The sequence below is a fragment of the Podarcis raffonei genome, chromosome 16 (genome assembly GCF_027172205.1).
Source record: "Podarcis raffonei isolate rPodRaf1 chromosome 16, rPodRaf1.pri, whole genome shotgun sequence".
Lineage (NCBI taxonomy): Eukaryota > Metazoa > Chordata > Lepidosauria > Squamata > Lacertidae > Podarcis > Podarcis raffonei.
In genome coordinates, this window is record NC_070617.1 from 14,461,871 (window position 1) to 14,484,004 (window position 22,134).

The 22,134-nt window shown below is 47.0% G+C and overlaps 1 protein-coding gene across 1 annotated transcript; it reads left to right on the top strand.

Annotated features, from left to right (window-relative positions):
- The first annotated feature begins 6,784 nt into the window (after nucleotides 1-6,784).
- Nucleotides 6,785-20,769, top strand: LOC128404077 (solute carrier family 22 member 6-A-like). The gene is made up of 10 exons (XM_053369376.1): nucleotides 6,785-7,496; nucleotides 9,752-9,855; nucleotides 11,752-11,906; nucleotides 13,162-13,330; nucleotides 14,474-14,597; nucleotides 15,474-15,592; nucleotides 17,286-17,500; nucleotides 17,837-17,945; nucleotides 18,435-18,638; nucleotides 19,667-20,769. Exons 1-10 carry the CDS (start codon nucleotides 7,092-7,094, stop codon nucleotides 19,749-19,751), a joined length of 1,689 nt encoding a protein of 562 aa, XP_053225351.1. The 5' UTR covers nucleotides 6,785-7,091; the 3' UTR covers nucleotides 19,752-20,769.
- The last annotated feature ends 1,365 nt before the right edge of the window (nucleotides 20,770-22,134 follow it).

Below are 22,134 nucleotides of genomic sequence, written 5' to 3' on the forward strand. Positions count from 1 at the left end.
GGGACAGGGACAACCCAGGCTGGTGAAGGCTGACCTACGCTGAAGAACAGCAGAGCTATGGGGCAGGGCTTCCTCCCACCCTCAGCCTTAACAGGAGATGCTGAAGAGAGCTAGCAGAGGAAATGAATATCATTTGCATTTTAATGAGATGGTGGCTGTAGTGTATTCAGTGGCCAGGGAAATGCAAAGTGTGGGACGAACAGATGATTTACTGGAAGGCATATAACTGCCATGCGAGCAAATCGGGATGAATGCAGGACCTTGTATAACCTCCCTGCAGACAAATAATAACGAATGCGCAATAAAGATCTGCAATAATCTAAGCTCTGCTTAAGCTTTGTGCAGGCAAGTCAGGATAAATCCTGAATAAACATATTGTCTGAAGGAACCCCATTGTCCAGTCTTTTTTTAAAAACAACAACAACAAAACCCAACACAATTTTTATTGGTTTTTAAACAAATACAAATACAATAACCACGAAACATTTACCCAGCAGTACATCTAAGGGTGCTTATTTTTTCCTATTATCTTTCTTCATTGAACATTCATCCTGTTTTGATTTGCATTCATACGTCTTCCTGTTCATCATTCAGTCCATCCCACGTGTTCCAGCACATTTCCCCATTGCTTTCCTCACTGTAAAAAGTCTCATTGTTTTCTTCTTGTTACTGTCAGTGGATTTGTTGCGCCCAAGCAACAGAGCACTTTGATCCACTTCAACTGTGCAAACCTGGAGCCGTCCAGTATGCACTTGAATCCCTCCTCCAAAACAGTGAGCCCAATCCTGCCTTCCACCTCTTTCCACCTGGGCCTCTCCTCCCACCTGGAAGTTGCTTCCTAGGCAGCCACCTCCACATTCATTTTCTTCCCTCCCAGGATCTGCTTGTCCTTCATGAAGCCCTGGAACAAATAAGAACACAGTTTAGCTTAGTCTCTGGCCCTGTTGCTCTTGGCCAGTGGTTTGGAGACTACAGAGATGGAAATGCAATGCAAGGGGAAAAAAGGCTCAGTGGGGTTTTTTTTTAAGGCTCCAAGGCACTTCACACAGATCGGTTAACACCCTTCCTTCCTCCCCCCTCTGCCTTCCCTTTGTTTTCTTGCGCTCTTGCGTTATGGAACAGCAGGGCTCTCTTACACAGCCATGTGACTGAGGCTGCGAGTGTCTCAGTGGGGACTCCATTGCTTGCTTGCTTACCAACCAACTTTAAGAGATCCCAAAGTGAGGTGCTCAGGCTCCCCCACCTCTTATCTGAAGCCTGTGCTGCCCAGTCACTACTCATGAGAAGGGGCAGAGGCGGTGGCATCTTTGCATGCTGGGAATGCGGTGCAGGGGCAAGTAAGATCAGTGGGGTGGGAAATTCCATCTGCCAATTTCAGTTTCTCCCAGGTTCTCCTCCCCACCCCCCACTCTTAAGCTCGGTTCTCAACATTTCTAAACAGTTTGTGAATTATTTTTTTAAAGTCCTCCTAAACAGTTCATCAACATTGCAGTGCAATCTTTTCCTCATATACAAATCTTTGCCAAGCAATTTCCCCTAACACAATGCCTTTTGGTATGTTATATATATGCATTACATATGCATAATTCTTTTTGTACACATTACTTGGCAAGAGAGCATCATTGCCAAATTCAGATAAGTGCACATTTCAAGGGATGTGAGTCAGTTTGCATGTTTCTTTGGGAAGTGCAAAGTAGGCTGGCTTTCCAATAAATATGAACAGAATCACCTCCTCCCGCACTTGTACTGCGATCCCCAATTAGGAGCCTATGGGGGCCAGTGGCTCTTCCAAGCCTTTGCCACAACCTGTTTGCTTGGGCCAGGTCCCCAGGCTGAAAAGGAACAGGCTTGCAGCCTTGAATCAGGCAAGAGAAAAAAGGTCTGCTCTGAGGTTCGGCACACTCTTGGAAAAGGCCTTTAAGCACTTTCAGAGCCCAGATTTTCCTTTCCACTGCAGCAGGCTAGGAAAGGATTAAATTCTCTCTCTCCCCCCCCCCTTCTGCCAGATCCGGATCATTATCAACCCCTCCAGCTGCTGGAGGCAGAAAAAACCTGCATGTGAAATATGAAGATGCATTTACTGTCACATCTACTTTGGTTCTCAGATATCTCCAACTGGCAGACGTAGCTTCTAAGCATAGGAGCCAACTCCTAGGGGCTGAGGTCCCTTCGGCCCTCTCCAATAAAATATTGGAGGGGGCTGGACCCCTCTCAAAGTTGCTAGACATTGCCATTCAAATGGTGCACATGTGCCGCATTTTGCGATTGATCATGTGGGGCAGGGCTTACCTGGCCTCCCCAATATGCACCATTAGCACCAGCCAGCATGGCCATAGCGCAAGGATGATGCACCAACTGGGTCTAATTTCTCCCCCCATGCTTACTCTGGGTTGGCACTGGGAGCCCCACAGGTGTGTATGCCCCTGTGGGGCTGCTGCCACCCCACAACTCCCCACTCCATCCTTCTTATGATGAGCGTAGTGTTGTCACCAAGAGGCTGCCGCTGCCTTTGGCCTCCACCCCATGAGCCACCGCTGCTGCCTCCTCTGCTTGCGTCATAAGAAAAGGAAGCACAGGATTCTCCCGGCGAATCATTCAGATCAGATCCCAGCCTTGTAAAACAGTGCAGGGCTGGCAGGGTGATGTGAGGAGTCAAATGTGTAGTGTCACTCAGAAAAATGCTCCCAAGACCATCAGCAAACTCTGCCCTATACCCCTAGCTACAGTTGCATTCTCCACTGCAGATTCTGCACTGAGTAGAGCAGCGGTTCTCAACATGTGGGTCCCAGATGTTGTTGGACTACAACTCCCACCATCCCTGAGTTCTGGCCTTGCTAGCTAGGGGTGATGGGAGTTGTAGTCCAACAACATCTGGGGACCCACAGGTTGGGAAAGGCTGGAGTAGATGGTTAGACTAGCTGGAGGTCCCTTCGTGAAATTCTATGATTCCATTCTGAGAATGACTTTGCCTTACCCTCCATCGGTAATCACAACCGGCCTGTGAGCTGAGAGGTGATGGCTGGCCTTCCAAACAGATGGAGTACCCTGCTGTACAAGGATGGGGAATCTTTGGCCCCTGAGATGCTTTTGGACAGCAGCTCCCACCATCCCAGACATCTGGCCATGCAGAGTGAGGTTGAAATGAATGGGAGTCCACTAGAACCTAAAGGGCCATTGGTCCCCCATCGTTGCTGCTGTAGGAACTAAGCAGTGGATGCTCATCCCACCTGCCCCTTCCATGCACTGAATGCCACATTGCACCCAAACTTGGTGGAAGAAATGGCTGATTCCTGATTTTCCACTCCATGCCCAAACCACTGATCCGCAGAGCACAAATACAGCTCGCTGCGCATGAACAGATGAGTGCGGATGAGCTGCTCCTTGAACCTGTGCCATGCATTCCAGCAAACATTCCTGGCTAAAGGCCGCCATCTTGTTGAGCTCGATGATTGGGTAACTGAACTTTGCCCACAGTCTCCAGGAGGGAAATGATCAACCCAACTTCCTTTCTTAGGGACTGTAGCCAAGTTATAAAAGTTGAACTCCAGGTATTTAACAGATTTTATTTGTCACTGACTTCGCTTATGGGTCAGGTCCACTAGCCTGGCTTCCTTCTGTTTCCTGATAGATTATTGATTTAGGTCAGGGGTGGGAAACGTCAGGTGCGCAGGATGAATGCAGCTCTCATGCCTGATCTTTATTTGGCCCCCAGGACTCTTCAAGGGCCACACACCTTCCCAGGATTCACCCCTCACTGGCCCTGCCCCATGTTCTCCTGCAGAAGCACTTTTCACAATCCTACAGCAAAGTCCTCCAAGGCCCAGTTTTGTTTTGTTTTTGGACTACAACACCCATCATCCATAGCTAGCAAGACCAGTGGTCAAGGGGATGATGGGAATTGGAGTCCAAAATCAGCTGGAGACCCAAGTTTGGGAAACACTGGGTTATGGATAGATTCTGAAGATAGCTCAGTTGTTAGAGCATGAGACACTGCACCGCACAGTATTGGTTTAGGTCAGTGATGGCCAAACTTGGCCCTCCAGCTGTTTTGGGACTACAATTCCAATCATCCCTGACCACTGGTCCGGTTAGCTAGGGATGATGGGATTTGTAGTCCCAAAACAGCTGGAGGGCCGAGTTTGGCCATCACTGGTTTAGGTGATCCTCGTGGTCCCTTCTAACTCTATGCTTCTAATGAAAGCTGGCTCTGTGCTGCTGTCACCATGAAACGTGGGCAGCCTATACTCTGGTTTCTCTTCAGATCGTATAAATCTATGAAATGTGGGCAGCCTTGTTCATATTAAATGAGGTAAGCTTTTAAATGCCGTTTAAGCTTTTACAGTTGGGCCCATGAAGATTTTGGCGGTGCGTGTTCAGGGCAGGGCAATTTTACCACCGTCCTAGAGCATGTTACTAGTGTCTGCAAGTGACACTAAAGGCACCAATGAAGACAGAGTAGCACCTCAGGTGTGTTTATGCCTGTGAAAGAAAGACTTCCGATGAATGTAACATCTCAGGACTTCTTACCAGTAAGATACAGTGATACCTCGGGTTACAAACACCTCGGGTTACAAACTCTGCTAACCCAGAAGTAGTACCTCAGGTTAAGAACTTTACCTCAGGATGAGAACATAAATCGCACGCTGGCGGTGGCGGGAGACCCCATTAGCTAAAGTGGTACCTCAGGTTAAGAATGGTTTCAGGTTAAGAACAGACCTCTGGAACGAATTAAGTTTGTAACCCGAGGTACCACTGTACATTCCTTGAGGAAGGGTGGTAACAAAAACCACTTTCTATGGTGGGCTAAGTACTGGTGACCTCTGACCCCATTGTAGACATTGATTTTGGTGCTCTGATTTCCCCTTTGATATGTATGTTTTATTCTGATACCTATTCCTGTTTTTAAGAAAGGGAGGTGTGTGGTATGACATCCCTGTAAGATTAATAAACAGCTTGCCAGCACAGGTGAAAAGAATTTCAACAGACAAGCTCATTTCCTCATGGTGTGTTATGTTTGTACCTGCTTATCTCTGGATATGTGAATAAACTTGCATGCCATATTTATGATGAATTTATTAAATGTGTATAACTGCCCTTCATCCAAAGACCTCAGGGAGGTTCATAGAATAAAAATACAAAATAAAAACACAAAACACATAATAAAAACAAGAACATGAACAAAACAAGAACCCTCCGTCCCACAAACACATCTAAAAGGACACAGCCAAAGGCCTGGTTGAAGAGGAACGTTTTCGCCTGGTGCCTAAAAGTGTACAATGAAGGTGCCCAGCAAGCTTCCCTGGAGAGAGCATGGCACAAATGGGGAGCCACCACAGAAAAGGCCTGTTTTCCTGTGGCCGCCCTCAGAACCTCTCATGGAGGAGGAGGAACATGAAGAAGGACCTCAGGTGATGGTTGCAGGGTCCAGGCTGGTTCATATGGGGAGAGGCAGTCTTTGCGGTATTGCCATTTGGGAAGCCTGGGCATTATTGAGTTGGTTCCACGGAACCTTTGAGAACCAGATCTTGAACTCTGACAATGCCGCTTGCTGGAGGACAGAGAGGTGAGTGTGGCCTGTGTACATTGAACCCTCTGGCATTCCCATGGCCGCAAAGTTGCCTATGGGCAAAAGGAAGGGTCACATCCATTGCCCCACCCACTTTTGCATCTGACCCAGCCCCAACACTGGAATGTGGCTCCTGGAAGGAAATGCAGCCCCCTGGCTGAAGAAGTTTCCCAACCCTTGATTTAGGTCAGCTTTCTCCAACCTGGTAACCTGAAGATGTTTTGAACTACAATTCCCAGCAGGCCACGCCAATGTGGCCAATGATGATGGGAGTTGTAGTCCAAAAACACCAGGTTGGGGAAGGCATTGGTCAGTGGGTTACTGATGTCAGGGGGTCTCTGGATCTAGAACGAGGAATCTTATGGCTAACCTAGTGTGCTACCTGGCACACATTATGTTCACCTTCTGGAGCTCTGCTCAAGCATGCAAGGGAATATGGGTGGGCAACACCAGATCCTGTGATTGGCTGGCAGCACGAAGCCTTAGCATTGGCCAGGCATGTTATAAATACTGGAAGCCTGGCCAAGAGAGCAGTGTTCTTCATCCTGAATTTCAGGTGCAAAGCTTTGCAAAGCATCTCAGCTGAAACTGATGCCTCCAGATCCAAGTTTGGAAGGAGACACACTCTAGGTCAGGGGTGGTGAACCTCAGGGTTCAGTGGTGAAGAGAGTCAGGAGAGAGGGAAGACTGCAACAAAGGGTCTCTCCTGCACCCTAAGTGCCCAATATCCTCCTCCATTTTCACAGCTCCAGATCACTCTGGGTGAATCTGACTCAATGGGGTGATCAGAGGCTGCTTCAACCCATCCATGGACCAGCCCCTGGTAGCTTCAGGATCCAGGATTCATCCAGACTGGATGCAAAGCCCTAGATCTAATCCCTAGCTCCATCTCTCTGCTTTGTAGCCACCACTAGTAGTCCTCAAAGCAAACCCACTGAGATTAATGGGTATAACTGAATCCCATTCATCTCTGTAGGTCTTCTCTGAGAATGACTTAGCGCGATAGCTCTTGTTATGTCACCCGTGTGATGTAACATGCCAAGGTCCACTGCTCCGGTCCACTTCCCCCTTTCCCAATAGATGGAGCATCTTCCATTTAAGCTGCCACCGCCCCCTTGGAAACTGCTCTCAGCGGTAAAAAATTAACCGGCCCGAAGCTTTTATACAAAGTGCTGGCTTTTCAAAGCATGTGGATTGGCCAGGAGGGTCCTATATACTGAAGGCATCTTCTCAGCATCAACACGTAGAGGCCCTGTTCTTAAATTCTCTTGGGAATAACGGAGAGCTGGAGAGAAGAGCAATATTATGGATAGGTGAAGAGAAAAGCAAGGGGCGACAACGGGCTTTGGGTGATTTCAGGCCACGCCATCTGGGAACTGTGGATTGCCACGTTGCTGCCTTCTGAAACACAGGAGGCCAGTTCTCTGTAAACTCCAACCAGCGTGCAGAGGCTTGAATCCCATCAGGGTCTCCTGGGAGCCCCTCTCCTCCAGGGAACTCTACTCGGCTGACCATCAACACCACCATGACTTTTGCAGATATCCTGGACAACCTGGGAGGCATGGGCCGCTTCCAAAGGATGTCCGTCGCCTTCCTGGCCATCCCTCTGATGTTTCTGGCCAACCACAACCTCCTGCAGAATTTCACGGCAGGGATCCCCGAGCACCACTGCCGGCCCCGCATCACGGCCAACCACACCCGCCATGCCAGCAACCTCACCCAGCAGCTGGGAGCCGAGAGCTCCCTCCGGATTTCCATCCCGATGGATGAGAACAAGCAGTTAGAGAAGTGCCGCCGCTTCGTCACCACCCAGTGGCGGCTCCTGGATCCAAATGCTACCCTCCCCAGCAACGCCGCGGTGGACACTGAGCCATGTGTCGACGGGTGGACCTACGACAGGAGCGTGTTCACCAACACCATCATCAGCGAGGTGAGAGAGAGAGAGAGAGAGAGAGAGAGAGAGAGAGAGAGAGAGCAGCCCTCTATCTGGACCATCCTTGAGAGAGTGGGGTTGAGGATAAGTTGCTGGGAGGTCCATTGTGCACCTGCTTGGAGTGTAGAAGGAGTGTCCCCTGCCTGAAACCCTGGAGAGCCACTGCAAGTCCACTACATGGACCAGTGGTCTGATTCAGTAGAAGGCAGCTTCCCAAGCTCCTTTGTTAAGAACCATGAGGTCTAGAATCTTAACTTTTTAAAAAAGGAAAAGGAGCATATATTATTTACATACAGAAGGTCCCTGCTTCAATTCCCAATGGCACCTGGAAAACCATTGCCAGTCAGTGCAGCCAGAGTTTCCCAAACCTGGGTCTCCAGCTGTGGTTGGACTACAATTCCCATCATCCCTAGCTAGCAGGACCAATGGTCAGGGATGGTGGGAACTGTAATCCAAAAATAGCTGGAGACCCAAGTTTGGGAAACCCTTGTGTAGACTATATTGAGCCAAATAGACCAATGGTGTAACTTGGTGTAAGTAAGGCAGGTTCCTGCCCTGCCATGGACAAATGAGGCAACAGTTTTTCATAGAGATGAAAAGAGTCATAGTGCTGGAGGATAGGCTTGCGTTCACCCTTTCACCCTAATTTGCACTTCCCGAAACAATATGCAAACCCCTAAGCAGCTGTCCTTCAAAATTCGCACTTCTCCAGACATTTGGATGCTGTTCGCTTGCCAAATAACGTGAACAAAAATATGTGACTTGGGGGAAGGGGCACATAAAAATCTATCTGTTAGCAGAAAGAGCATGCAATATTGCATTATATGAGGAAATTGCTTGCAAAAATGTGTACATTGGGCAAAATTACACATATGTATATTAGAAGAGAGAGTCACACCAAAATGCTGAATTCTAAAGAGCCGTTTTAAAAGACAAAAGAAATCAGAACAGATGCTCAATCAAGACTGAACATTTTATATTTTTGGCATAAACCTTGTGCAAGCAAATCAGTTTTTGTCCACCTCATTAAATTTTGTAGACCCAAAGCACCTTATAGCAACGGATCTGTCAGGGGTGTCAGCTATAACAGCCAGAGGTTCAGAGTGTGTGGAGTCAAAATGTAACAGCGAAAGGGAGGGATTTCTTCACATCTGGCACATAATGCTGTGGCGTTTTCCAAGCCTAAGAATCTGTATTTCAGTGTCTACAAGTGGGATCTGTAGCAAAATGTCCAAGCTTCCTGCCAGCCATGCCTTTCCTCAGAGATCCCATCCATTCTGCATTGGCTCCCAATACATTTCCGAGCACAATTCAAAGTGTTGGTGCTGACCTTTAAAGCCCTAAACGGCCTCAGTCCAGTATACCTGAAGGAGCGTGTCCACCCCCATTGTTCAGCCTGGACATTGGGGTCCAGCTCTAAGGGCCTTCTGGTGGTTCCGTCACTGCGAGAAGTGAGGTTAAAGGGAACCAGGCAGAGGGCCTTCTCGGCAGTGGTGCCCACCCTGTGGAACGCCCTCCCATCAGATGTCAAAGAAATAAACAACTATCTGACTTTTAGAAGACATCTGAAGGCAGCCCTGTTTAGGGAAGTTTTTAATGTTTAATGCTGGGGAAACCCAGCCAGATGGACAGGGTATAAATAATAATAATAATAATAATAATAATAATAATAATAATAATAATAATTATTATTATTATTATTATTATTATTATTATTATTATTATTATTATTTCCCCCCAATCTACCAGCTAGCATGCTAAGTGCAAATTGGACTATGGGGGGGGTGTTCCTCTGAGCCAGATTGCTCCCTCTTTGTGCATGGATTTTGGATGCGTGAGAGAGCGAGGTTACTATTAGTAGGTAGGATGAATCGGTAGCATCAGAAACATGGACATAAAATGTTTGCACCTATTTGTAAATGTACAAACAAATAAGCAGCTTCTTTAAATGATGACTTCCCTAAGTTACTCCTTATCCCCTTTCAGCACTCTGCCTTGTTCACAGTTATATTATCTAAAGGGGGGTATTTAAGTATGATAAGGATATGAGTCATTGTTTTCATTGCCTTCGCCTAAAGCCTGAAGTTCACCAGTCACAGAATTTTTCCCCTGGGACACTGGAAACAGATTCTGCGAGGCACTGAAAATAGATTTCCAGGCTCAGAAATTAAGCCCCGCTGTGAGGCTGCCTCAAATGTCATGTCCACCTTTGTTCTCACACAGTCTCTGCTCCCCCCCCCCTCGATTTTTAGTGGGATTTGGTGTGCGATTCCCGGACCCTGAGGCAGATGGCCCAGTCCATCTACATGGCCGGAGTGCTGATCGGATCGGTGCTGTTTGGCAACCTCTCGGACAGGTGAGGTCCAAGGCCGGTTGCCATGGCTACGAACAATAAAGCTGGGTGGACCCCCCCCCCCGCCTCCATTCCCCAGTTCAATCTGTGGGGGTTGGTTGTCCCCTTCCTCTGGGGTATAATAACAGCTCTTGAAATCAATGTGGTTGGGGTTGTGGGTGAGGGATGTGGGCGTGGCCTGTTGCGTGGCCCCCTGGGTCAAGGGGTGGAGCCTAAATCAGGTATTATGGTGAAGCCAGTGGACCTATCAGGCTCCAGCAATGCTGAAAGTTTAAACTCTCCGCAAGTCCAAATACCTCTAGGAATCCTAAATAGCTACTGTGGGCAGAGACGATGGTAGCCCCAAAACTGTCATAGAATTCTACTCAGTATTGATCCAGAGCAGATTCCAACATATAGTTAGCAGAGTGAAAACCACGTTGCAGGATTGCCAGAAATAAATAAATAAATAAATAGACCAGAGGCGATTAATATTTCATCCAGCAGAGCTTTGCTGCTACTAAAGGCAAATGTGCATAATGGTCACAAATCCAATACATTCAGGATTGGCCCTGTCCATAAGAAATCCAGTTGCAGCAGACTTAACTTAAACTTACAATAACTTATAATAAGACTAAACCTTAACACTATACAGTGATACCTTGGTTCTCAATCTTAATCCATTCCGGAAGTCCGTTCCAAAACCAAAGCTTTCCAAAACCAAGGCACGCTTTCCCATAGAAAGTAATGCAAAATGGATTAATCCATTCCAGACTTTTAAAAACAGCCCCTAAAACAGCAATTTAACATGAATTTTACTATCTAACGAGACCATTGATCCATAAAATGAAAGCAACAAACAATGTACTGCAGTCACACAATCAATCAATCAATCAGTAGCTGAACTGGGTTCCACACAGTCACAAAAACAACCAAAAAGAGCCACAAAAATGCAAAATAAATTGCAAAAACAGACAGACCTCAGCATAACACTCAAAACAGAGCATGTTCGGCTTCCGCAAAAGTTCACAAACTGGAACACTTACTTCTGGGTTTGGAGTGTTTGGGCTCCAAGTTGTTTGAGTACCAAGGCATTTGAGAACCAAGGTACCACTGTATACAGAACACACCAGAGATAGAAAGAGAAAATGAAACCCAGGCTCCTTCTGACCTTTCTTTTATAGTCAGCATGACCTTGACAGAAGAGATAAGAGGACCCATTTAAACGAGCTGTACTCCGCTTCTCTGAAGGAATAACCCAAACATCAGGAACCTTCTGCTTGCTTCTTTCACACAGAGAAGCTTCCAGAACCCTCTTGAATTAATTAGACTAAGAAAGATCTCTAGATATCAGGTCAATACTTTCTGCACTAAGAAATGCAAACTGGCAAAAACATCAGGAGGGTCCCATCCCTGCAGTGAAGAAGGGAGACGGGCAGTAGCCAAATGGAAGAGTATCTGTTTTGCACACCTGAGTTCCCAGTTTCATCCCAGGTGTGTTCAGGTAGGGTTGGGAACCTCCCCTGCCTGAAACCCTGGAGAGCCAAAGCTAGTCCATGGAGACAACAGTGAGCTAGATAGACCAACGGCCTGATGTGGTATATAAGGCAGTTTGTTGTTGTTAAGTCGTTTAGTCGTATCCGACTCTTCGTGACCCCATGGACCAGAGCACGCCAGGCACTCCTGTCTTCCACTGACTCCCGCAGTTTGGTCAAACTCATGCAGGTAGCTTCGAGAACACTGTCCAACCATCTCATTCTCTGCCATCCCCTTCTTCTTGTGCCCTCAATCTTTCTCAACATCAGGGTCTTTTCCAGGGAGTCTTCTCTTCTCATGAGGTGGCCAAAGTATTGGAGCCTCAACTTCAGGATCTGTCCTTCCTTAGCTTCACATTAATACATGTTCAACCCCATCATTTAGGTTTGGCCGGAAAGCCCTCATCGTCTGGAGCTACCTGCTGATGGGGGTGGCGGGCACCTCCACTGCCTTCGCCCCAAACTACACGGCTTACTGCGTTTTCCGCTTCCTGTGTGGAATGGCCATGTCAGGGGTAGCGATTAACTCCGTCTCGCTGTGTGAGTACTTCGACGCTCCTCTCTCGCTGGCCGAGTCCTCAAGCAGCCCTTCACAAGCCACCTGAGAAGAACAGGCCCACTTCCATTTCATCCTACAAACCGGGGATAGGGAACCTCAGGTCCCAGGGCCAAGTGTAGCCCCCAAGGCCTGTCTAACTGGCCGCCATGACTCTCCTCAGACACCTCCCCCCCCCCTTCCCTAGGAAATACCTTTCGCTGGCCCTGAGGGGTTTTTGCCTGGAGGGAACGTGCCCTTGCCTCTTGCTTGTGGATAGTTGGTGGAGCATGAGACTCTTCATTTCAGGGTCGTGGGTTCATGCCCCACATAGGGCAAAAAGATTCCTGCATTGCAGGGGGTTGGGCTAGATGACCCTTGTGGTGCCTTCCAACTCTCTCTCTCTCTCTCTCTCTCTCTCTCTCTCTATATATATATATATATATATAATTAGTTTTGTAACATATCATTTTCAACAGTTATTAAACATACTTTTATATCTTATACAATTTTTTTGACTTCCATCAACCACATTTGAAAATTTTCCAATCTTTTCCACTTAATTTACATTTCTTACTTTCACTATTACATTTAAGAATCATAACTAATGTCTCTCTTCTATATCTTCTTTGCAATATTTCATATATTCCTCCTTACAAAACTTCTTGAAGTCCTACTAGCGTAATTTGTTGATTACAGTTGCTCTTCAAATAGTTTGTGTATTTCTTCCAATCTTCTGTGAATCTCTTGTGGTGCCTTCCAACTCTATAATTCTATGATTGTCCGGATGGAAAATGGAGAGGGTGTGTGTGTATTTTGAAACAAGCCTACTTTACAAGGGTAAAAGTTTATATTTTAACTGTACTAAGCCAGCACTTCTACACACTTTATTTTTGTATTTTGAAACATTGCTCCCAATTTGAAAAGAACAACCTACCCCATTTTAATCTACATGACTATAACAGCTCTGTGTTTCGGTGCCCTGTCCACTCAATCAACTCCCATGGCACTTAATCAACTTGAATTTGAGTCAACAGCTCAGGTTAAAAGGTGCATCATGGGGAAAAGAAAATGATATCCTAGCTAGGCAACTAATGTACGGCTCCTACCCTGAACAGCAAGAATTGCGGCAAGAAAGTGGTACCCATAATTGTTACCTGCACACTTTTATTGTTTTTATTCACCCTGCTCCTCTGACATCGGTTGCCAACCTGAAAAAAGCAGCATTTTAAAAAAATGTTTCCTTTTCTCCTTCCCCAGGCATGGAGTGGATTCCGACCAAGTACCGTGCCATTGTTGGCACCATCAACGGTTACGGCTACACCTCTGGGCAGTTCATCCTGGCTGGACTGGCGTATGCCATCCCTGGCTGGCGCTGGCTGCAGCTGACAGTCTCCCTGCCTTTCTTTGTATTCTTCCTCTACTCCTGGTAGGTCAATGTGGTCTGCTGGCTGTGGCGCCACCAGGGCAGGACTTTGGGGCAGAGAAGCCCAAAGCGCAGGAGCAGGAGGGCTCAGGCCACCCTGTACAACAGGGCTGGCTTGACACATTTTGCAGCAAGTGAAGTAATACACATGGCTGGGTGCTGCTCGCTGCAGGTCCCAATCCCAAACACGGAGAGTGGAAGGTGCTCCAAGCTCACTGTGGGTTACTCTGCATTTTTAAATGGGTCCCAGTATATCCTTCCAACAAGGGTGGGAAAACATTTTGGTCCAAGGGCTACATTCCTTGTGAACGACTTCCCTGGGGCCACATGACAGTGGTGGGCGGGGCCAAAGGGAAAAGAGGGCGTGGCAGCAGGTGTGAATCTTACCTTTCTCCAGGTGGCTATGTTTCAGCCACGCTAAAATCAGACGTCTCCATCCAGGCAAGCAAGAGGCACAATCACAGTTTGAGGACAAATACTAGCAGGCAGAGGCAGTCAAGAAATGGTGGGACGCAGAGGAATGGTGGGAGGCACAAGCTGGGGAATCCCCAAGGGAACCCCCAGGGGAAGAAGGCTCAGAGACCGAGGAGTGGTGGTGGGATGATAAGAGGTGGACGGAGGGAGCAGACTGGGAGGAGGAGGTGTCGGAAGCAGAAGAGGTAACAGGGTTTAGTGAGCAGGGAGATTCGGTGGCAGAGAGAAGACCAGAATTGGAAGCAGGAGTGGAGGGAGCCCAAAAGGCAGAGATGAGTCAGGCTGGTGAGGAACTCAGGGTCTCTCTCTCTCTCTCCTGCTGCACCAAACTCCCCTCCCCCATGGTCTCCCAGGACCAGAAGCGCTATGAAGAAGGAAGAGCAGAGAGAGGCACATTGGTGTAGTCTCAGATTGTCTGGGAAGGATCTGGGAGAGGAGGGGACGTAGGCAGCTGTGGGAAGGCAGAGACATTCAGCCTCCACAACTGCCTCATAAAGGCAAGACCAACGGAAAAGAGTTGCTGTGCTCATTAGGCCTGGCTCCCCTGAGCAGGCATTTCTTCTGATAAAGAGTTAACTTCACATACCCCATCGCTGCTCCCTGCTCTAGCCATTCCTTCCTTCCCTCAGAGAGCTACTGAAAGAACCCCCTTTCCTTGTGTTTGGTCTGCAGGCTGTATGTGGAGTCGGCACGATGGCTGGCAATTTCAGGAAAACACGAGCAGGCAGTGAAAGGCCTCAAGAGAGCCGCCCAAATAAACGGGAAGAAGAACGAAGGAGACAAGCTTAGTGTGGAGGTACATCACGCTGGGGATGCAGGACAAGGAAGAAATGCAACTTCTTGCACAGGCACAAAATTAGGAAGCAGCCGTGTGTGCAACAGCACTAGCAAACTAATCGGTAGAGTTCAAATTCAGGCCTCCCGTCCTGAGACACCTGAGGACTGGCTGCAGTTGGCTGTGATGGAAAGGTATTCTGAGCATGCTCAGAAGTATTATTCCATATATCCCTAGGGCTCAGCCATTTCAGTTCACTTCATTCAGTTATTCATTTTTCATTCATGAGTGTTCCCAAATAAACTCCTATTTAGTGGGAATGTGCTAACCATGAGATCGTTTGGCCATTACGAATCCAGCTTGGGAGGCTGGCGAGTCCCTCATTTGCCAACATATTTTAATGCCTTTCAACTATTTCATTCCACTTTTAATTTGTGTTCCACCTTTCTATATATGCTATGCATTAGCTTGCTAGATTAAAATTTGATTTCCAAAGCAAAACGCTTTGCTACACAGCTCAGGTTCACTGTCAGCCAACTTGTGTCGGGAGCTGTAAAGCATTTCATGACCCTGTTTTCTCATTCTGCAACAAGTCTTGGGAGACAAAGTGTTGGCGGATTAGGCCCTCTGTGGCCATGGGCCAAGATGGCTATGTTCTGCTTCCACAGTTAGGGGCACCATGTCTCTGAATGCCAGTTGGTGGGAATCGCAGGTGGAGAGAGTTGCGGCTGTGCTCAGGTCCTGTTTAGGGGGTTTCCAGAAGAGGTGTCTGATTGACCACTGGGAGAACAGAATGCTGGCTTGGATGGACCTTGGGCCTGATCCAGCTGCAGGGCTGCGTTGGTGACCTTCTGTCCCCTGCTTGGTTTATCCCAACTTTGCTCTCTTCCTGCTCAGGTTTTGAAATCCAGCATGCAAAAGGAGCTCTCCTCTGCCACCAAAGCCAGCCACGGCATGGCCGACCTGGTGTGGACACCTGCTATTCGCAGAATCTCCTGCGGGATCTCCCTTGTCTGGCAAGTGCCTCCTTTTCTTCTTCTTGCTGGGGCAAAAAAAAAAAAAAAGAAACACAAACTTTGCCCCCTCCCCAAATGTACTGTTGGGGACTGGCTGGATGAAGAGGAGCGCTAGGAGGCTTCAGCCGAATAACTCCCCCAGGAAAAGAGCAGCGGAGGAAGGCTCACAGCCAAGATTGTGGTGGTGGGGCTCTGAAGACAGGTCAGAGATGGAGGGAGGCTGGGAAGTGCAAGGAGCAACAGGCTCGAGGGAAAGAGAAGAGCCTGAGGCAGAAAGCCCTTTGAGAGCAAGACAGGGTAATAATAATAATTTTTTATTTATACCCCGTCCATCTGGATGGGTTCCCCAGCCACTCTGGGCAGCTCCCAACAAAATATTAAAATACCGTAATACATCAAACATTAAAAGCCTCCCTAAACAGGGCTGCCTTCAGATGTCTTCTAAAAGTCTGGTAGTTGTTGTTCTCTTTGACGTCTGATGGGAGGCCGTTCCACAGGGTGGGCACCACTACCGAGAAGGCCCTCTGCCTGGTTCCCTGTAGCTTGGCTTCTTGCAGTGAGGGAACCGCCAGAAGGCCCTCGGCGCTGGACCTTAGTGTCTAGGTAGAACGATGGGGGTGGAGACGCTCCTTCAGATATACTGGTACAGATATACGGGTACAGAGAGAGAGACAAATCAGGCCCTGGACCTGAAAGAGAGAAGGTGGAAAGGACAAAAGCTGCACCAGCTTTGCAGCAGCTGCCTGGTCCCTCTGCATTGAGCTCCCCTCCCGCTTTGACTCCAAGGCCATGCAGGGCTTTACATGTAACTGAACAGAAAGATCAGGAAGCCAAGGGCCCACCAGAGTTTGAGCCAGTTTGGGAGACATCCAGAGGAGAAGATTTAGGTGGAAGGAGGAGGAGCCAAGAGCTAGTCTTGGCAACGTTGCCACTGAGAGCAGCCATGCCTGCGTGCTCCCTGCTTTTATGCTATTTTCTTGAATCAAAAGCCAGCTTTACTTTGAGTCTCTGTTCTAACCGGCCAATGACCCAGCCCTGACATGCAAGCAAAGAAATAGGGGATGCAAAAGGGGGGGTGGAATAAGGAGAATGCAGAGGGGCTGAATGAATTATTTGCATCTGTCTTCACAGTGGCAGGTGCAGGGTGGATGCATATACCTGAACTATCTTTCTCAAGAAGGAAGTCTGAAGAATGGGCCTTTTCAGTGTTGGCTCCCTGTTTGAGCAATGCTTTCCCTAGGGATGGTGCCAGGCACCATCATTCACGCATCTCTGAATTTTGAAAGGCAGTTCTCCAGCCGGGTAATGTGTACACACATGCATATACTAGGGCAAAGTGTGCACTAAAATGCCTATATTAGTGAAAATCACATACAACACTGTATTTTCCAGGGGGAAATTGCTTTACGAAGATGTGCAAAATCACATACAAATGTGACTCTTTGGAGAAATCCACACTAAATGGCTGGTGAACTTTCGCAAGATTGCTTAAAAATAAAATAAAAACTGCAAACTGATATGGAAATGTGGAGAACGGAATGTAAGATTTTAAAGAAAGAACTGTCAGAAACTGAAACCAACAGATTATTGGAATCCATTTCAGACAAGACAGAAAGAGCTTTTGCATTGTTGGGAAGCAAGGAAGTTGGGGGCGTGTTGGTTGATCATCCTGACTTGTGATCTGTCACCCCAGGTTCTCCACCGCCTTTGCCTATTATGGGCTGGCCATGGACCTGCAGAACTTTGGCTTCAACATCTACCTAACCCAGCTGGTCTTTGGCGCTGTTGACTTCCCAGCCAAGCTGGCCTCAGTGTTGACCATCACGTTTGTGGGCCGGCGGTTCTCCCAGGCTTCGTCACTTATCCTGGCAGGGCTTTGCATCCTGGCCAACATCTTTGTGCCTTCAGGTGAGGATCTTCTTATGAGCGCGGCACAGAAATTGGTTAGTGCAAAGATATAGTGTCTCCCCTCCCCACTGACCTCAATCCCAGGCAGAAGAAGAGCCCAGGTCAATGGTTCACCCAGCACCCTGTTCTCACAGCAGCCAGACAGATGTTCCAATGGGAAGCCCAAAAGCAAGACCCGAGCAACTCTCCCTACCTCCAGTTTCCAGCTATTGGTGTTCAGATGCATATTTCCTCCAACAGAAGAGCTTCAGCATAGCCATCATGGCTAGAAGCCATTGGTAGCCTTATCCTCTGTGAATTTTTGCTTCCGACTGACAATTCTCTCTTACTTCTTAGATCTGAGCAATCTGCGAATGGTTTTTGCTGTGATCGGCAAAGGCTCCCTTGCGGCCTCCTTCAACTGCGCCTACATCTTCTCTGGAGAGCTTTTCCCAACTGTGGTCAGGTGGGTCAAAGGGAGTCCTGGAAACCTACAATGCAAAATTCAGATAACTGTGAAGGCTAGCTGTGTTTCGGTTTGTGTATTGTTTTGAAAAGTGTGTTTAAGGTAGATTTGCCTTTAAATGAAAACAGAACTTCTCCTTTATCCCTATTGAAAAGTGTGGAGTTAATTAAGGATTAACAGGAAGACGCACAAATGCCTCACAAGCAAGTCATGGCGAATGCATTGTTGTATAGTCTCCCTGCCAAGAAATCAGAATGAAAAGTTCAGTAAAGCTGTCTAACTGCCCCTTAAGCTTTGTGTGAGCAAATCAGGATGACTGCTCAACAAACAGGTCATCTGGAAGAGCCCTGCATTTTGATTTTGTATCTTGTGATGCTGCCCTAGAAAACTCTAAGCAAACTGACGGTCATGCAATCCACATTCAAACCAGAAGCTCTAAAAAGAGCTGAAAACTGCAGATCTTCACGTCTGCTTCCTCTCCTGCCACAGGCAATCCGGGATGGGCCTGGGGGGTACCATGGCCCGTGTGGGTAGCATGATAGCCCCTCTGGTGAAGATGACTGGGGAAATATTCGCACCGTTGCCGCTGATAATCTATGGAACGGCCCCCATTATCTCTGGCATTGCTGCCTGTTTTCTACCAGAGACCCGGAATGTCCCGCTTGCAGAGACAATTGAGGAAGTGGAGAGACGGTGAGTTTCAAGATATATCTAATGCTTTGGGGAGGTTTCTGCCCTGGTGGCCCTGCCCTCACATTGGGCTGGCTAAGAAAGAAAACAGGGACGCGGGTGGCGCTGTGGTCTAAACCACTGAGCCCAGGGCTTGCTGATCGGAAGGTCAGCAGTTCGAATCCCCATGACGGGGTGAGCTCCTGTTGCTCGGTCTCAACTCCTGCCAACCTAGCAGTTCAAAAGCACGTCAAAGTGCAAGTAGATATATAGGTACCACTCCGGCGGGAAGGTAAATGGTATTTTCATGTGCTGCTCTGGTTTCACCAGAAGCAGCTTAGTCATGCTGGCCACATGACCCGGAAAAACTGTCTGTGGACAAATGCTGGCTCCCTCGCCCAGTAAAGCAAGATGAGCGCTGCAACCCCAGAGTCGTCCATGACTGGACTTAACTGTCCGGGGTCCTTTAACTTTACCTTTAAGAAAGAAAACAGAATTCTATATACTACTCAGAGACACTTTTAAAAAAAAAAGCACCCCCTCCCTTCTTTAACTGACAAATTTATAAGACTTTTAGGCTGGAATCCTATACACATTTAAAGATAAAGGGACCCCTGACCATTAGGTCCAGTTGTGGCCGACTCTGGGGTTGCGGCGCTCATCTCGCTTTATTGGCCAAGGGAGCCGGCGTACAGCTTCTGGGTCATGTGGCCAGCATGACTAAGCCACTTCTGGCGAACCAGAGCGGCGCACGGAAATGCCGTTTACCTTCCCGCTGTAGCGGTACCTACTTATCTACTTGCACTTGATGTGCTTTCGAACTGCTAGGTTGGCAGGAGCCTATACACATTTAGTGAACAGTAAATGCCTTGTGGGATATCTTTGGGAGAAGAAAAGGCAAAGGAGTAAACCCTACACAAATCCAGAGTGGAGTCTCTAAGACGGTTAGATAAACATGACCATCTCCTTCCGCCATTTCCGCATAGGGCATGATCACTGTCCTTGCTACCTCCTGTATTGCTTATTTCTGTTCAATTGCTTTTACTTTTAAGGTCAAGACCCCTCCGAGAGGATGAACAACAAATGAAGGTTCTTCTTGCCTCCACCAAGTCTGATCCCATCAAAGATGGTAGCTAAGAAGACAAAAGACACAGGGGCTTTTTCACTCCACCCTCACCTGCCCACCCCAGTCTTCAGTCTTCAGACCCCTCCCCAGGTCCTCTCAAAGTTAAATCTCAGTGGGGAGGGAATTGATGGAAGCAGTGGGATATGCATACACCTACGGTACAGGCATGTAAATTTCATGTGCTCGCGTGGACGCAAAATGTCAGCGCACTCTTTCCAGTCTTAAATTCAGTTCTCCACATTTCTGCATCAGCATGCAATTTATTTATTTTTCAAACGCCTGCTTGAAAACCCATCAGCATTTTATTGTGCGTTTATCCTGATATACACATTTTTTTATTCAGTTTTGGCAAAATAGATAGTTTTTGCAAAGCAATTTTCTCCAGTATAATGTGTTTTTGTATGCTACTTTCACTAATATATGCATTTTTATGCACGCTTTGCCCAAGTATATGTATTTTTGTACACATCACTTCGCTGGAGAACTGCACGGCAAAATTTGGAGAAGTGTGAATTTCAAAAGGTGGCTGTGTTATGATTCATGTACTGTTTTGGAAAGTGTGAATTAGAGTTTGTCTTTAAATGCAAACTGATTCAGTTTCCTTCCCCATCCCTTATCAGAGATGATGGGAGTTGTAGTTCAGTAACATCTGGAGGACCGCAGGCTTCTCGCCTGCCAAAGCTGTTCAGGGATACGCTCTGCAACTTGACTTGACTCCACACCAGGCAGTCTCTGACTGAACTAGAATTTCTGCGGCAAGTTTGATTCTGTGTGTCTGGGGCTCAATTGGAACCAGGGTTTCCTCTTGTACCTAGTGTGTAATTAATGGAACAAAGTTTGGAAGATTGCCAGTTGCTACTGATGAAAATGGTTACTGTGCTTATTGTGTTGTATACATCTGAGATTTGCGAAGAAATGTCAGACTGTACTTTCTGCATCCTGTGGCCTTTGGGCCCCACTGTTTACAGTTTTCTCTATACCTATATATATGTGTGTGTGTCGGCCATGAGAGGCTTTTTCATGCATATAATGCCATAATAAATGTGTTAGCCTTTAAAGTGCCACAAGGCTCTTTATTTCATTTTGCATTGCTTTGCTTCAACAGAACAACAACAAACAAACCTATGGTCACGTAAAGCATGCTCAATAAACACACAAGACGTAACCGGCTATGTTCTTAGATAAATAAGGTATACTATTCATTGTACCAAATTATAAATTTCAACAGAAGTAACTCATAAAGTTCAACAAACAAACGAAGCAGAAGATCCAGTGGATCAGATCATTCTCTAGTCAGTTCATGCATAAGGTCCATCCATGTAATGGTGTCTATTCCATAAACTCCAAACCATCCACATGAAAGGTTGTTACAGTTCCACAAAATCCTCTCACAGAGTCTAAGACAAGGATTTCCGGAATATTGGCCTTGTTCTGCCGTCCTGGGCTTCATCAAAAGTTAAAGCTCATATGTGATATTACAGGACAGCGGATCTTATGGCATAGTAGTAGCTGCGGTCAACAGACAGCATTTTTGATTTGCACAGCTACTCCTCTGGAAACTGTGATAATAAATCCGTTAAGATGTCACTGGACTCTTAGCTCAATCCATGGCAGCAGCCCTTGGTGCTTTGGATAAAGGGCTGATCTAGACAGAAACATAGAAAGGTACTTGATATGGAGGGCTGCCGCCAAACTGGTGGACTGTTGTTTTGGTTGGAAATCACTGGGGAATACCAGTTAATCCTGAAGTCCCATGTGTGTGGGGAACTACAAAGAAAAAATGGCTGGGGGAAAAGGGTGCGAGGCTTGACTCACTCTTTAGCAAAAACAGTCCCTAGCAGAGTTGAAAACACAGATCTATGCAACATTTGCAAAGCATGGGAAATATACGTTGTTGGAGCTTTAAATAAGCCACTAATTTTTTTTAAAAAAACAACTGATTTTATTTATTTTCATGGTTCAGAAGATAAATTTTGAGAAAACAATTGTTACAACAGTAAGCAACAAGTAACTTGTCCTGATAAAATTACAGACTTTTATCATGCCACATGTTAAAGTTTCATTTGATTACTCCAAGAGATCACGCCACATTTCCCCAAGAGTGCTGGGTGGATTCCTGCCAAGGTCTGAACAATTTATGTATTCAATAACATTTGCCATTTTATAAAATGTGCCAGTATTAAGCAATTAAAATTCTCCCCCCCCCCTTTTTGGAGTGAATAGACCATAAACGTTAGCAAGTTTAAATGCTTTCTCCAATGCTACAGCAGAAACAACACAGGTAACATCATCTTCAGAAGTACAGGCAGTCTCTCCCCCCCCCCCTTATGTGGGGGTTACATTCCGAGGCACCGTGCGCATCAGTGAAATTGCGTATAATTGAAACCTACAGCA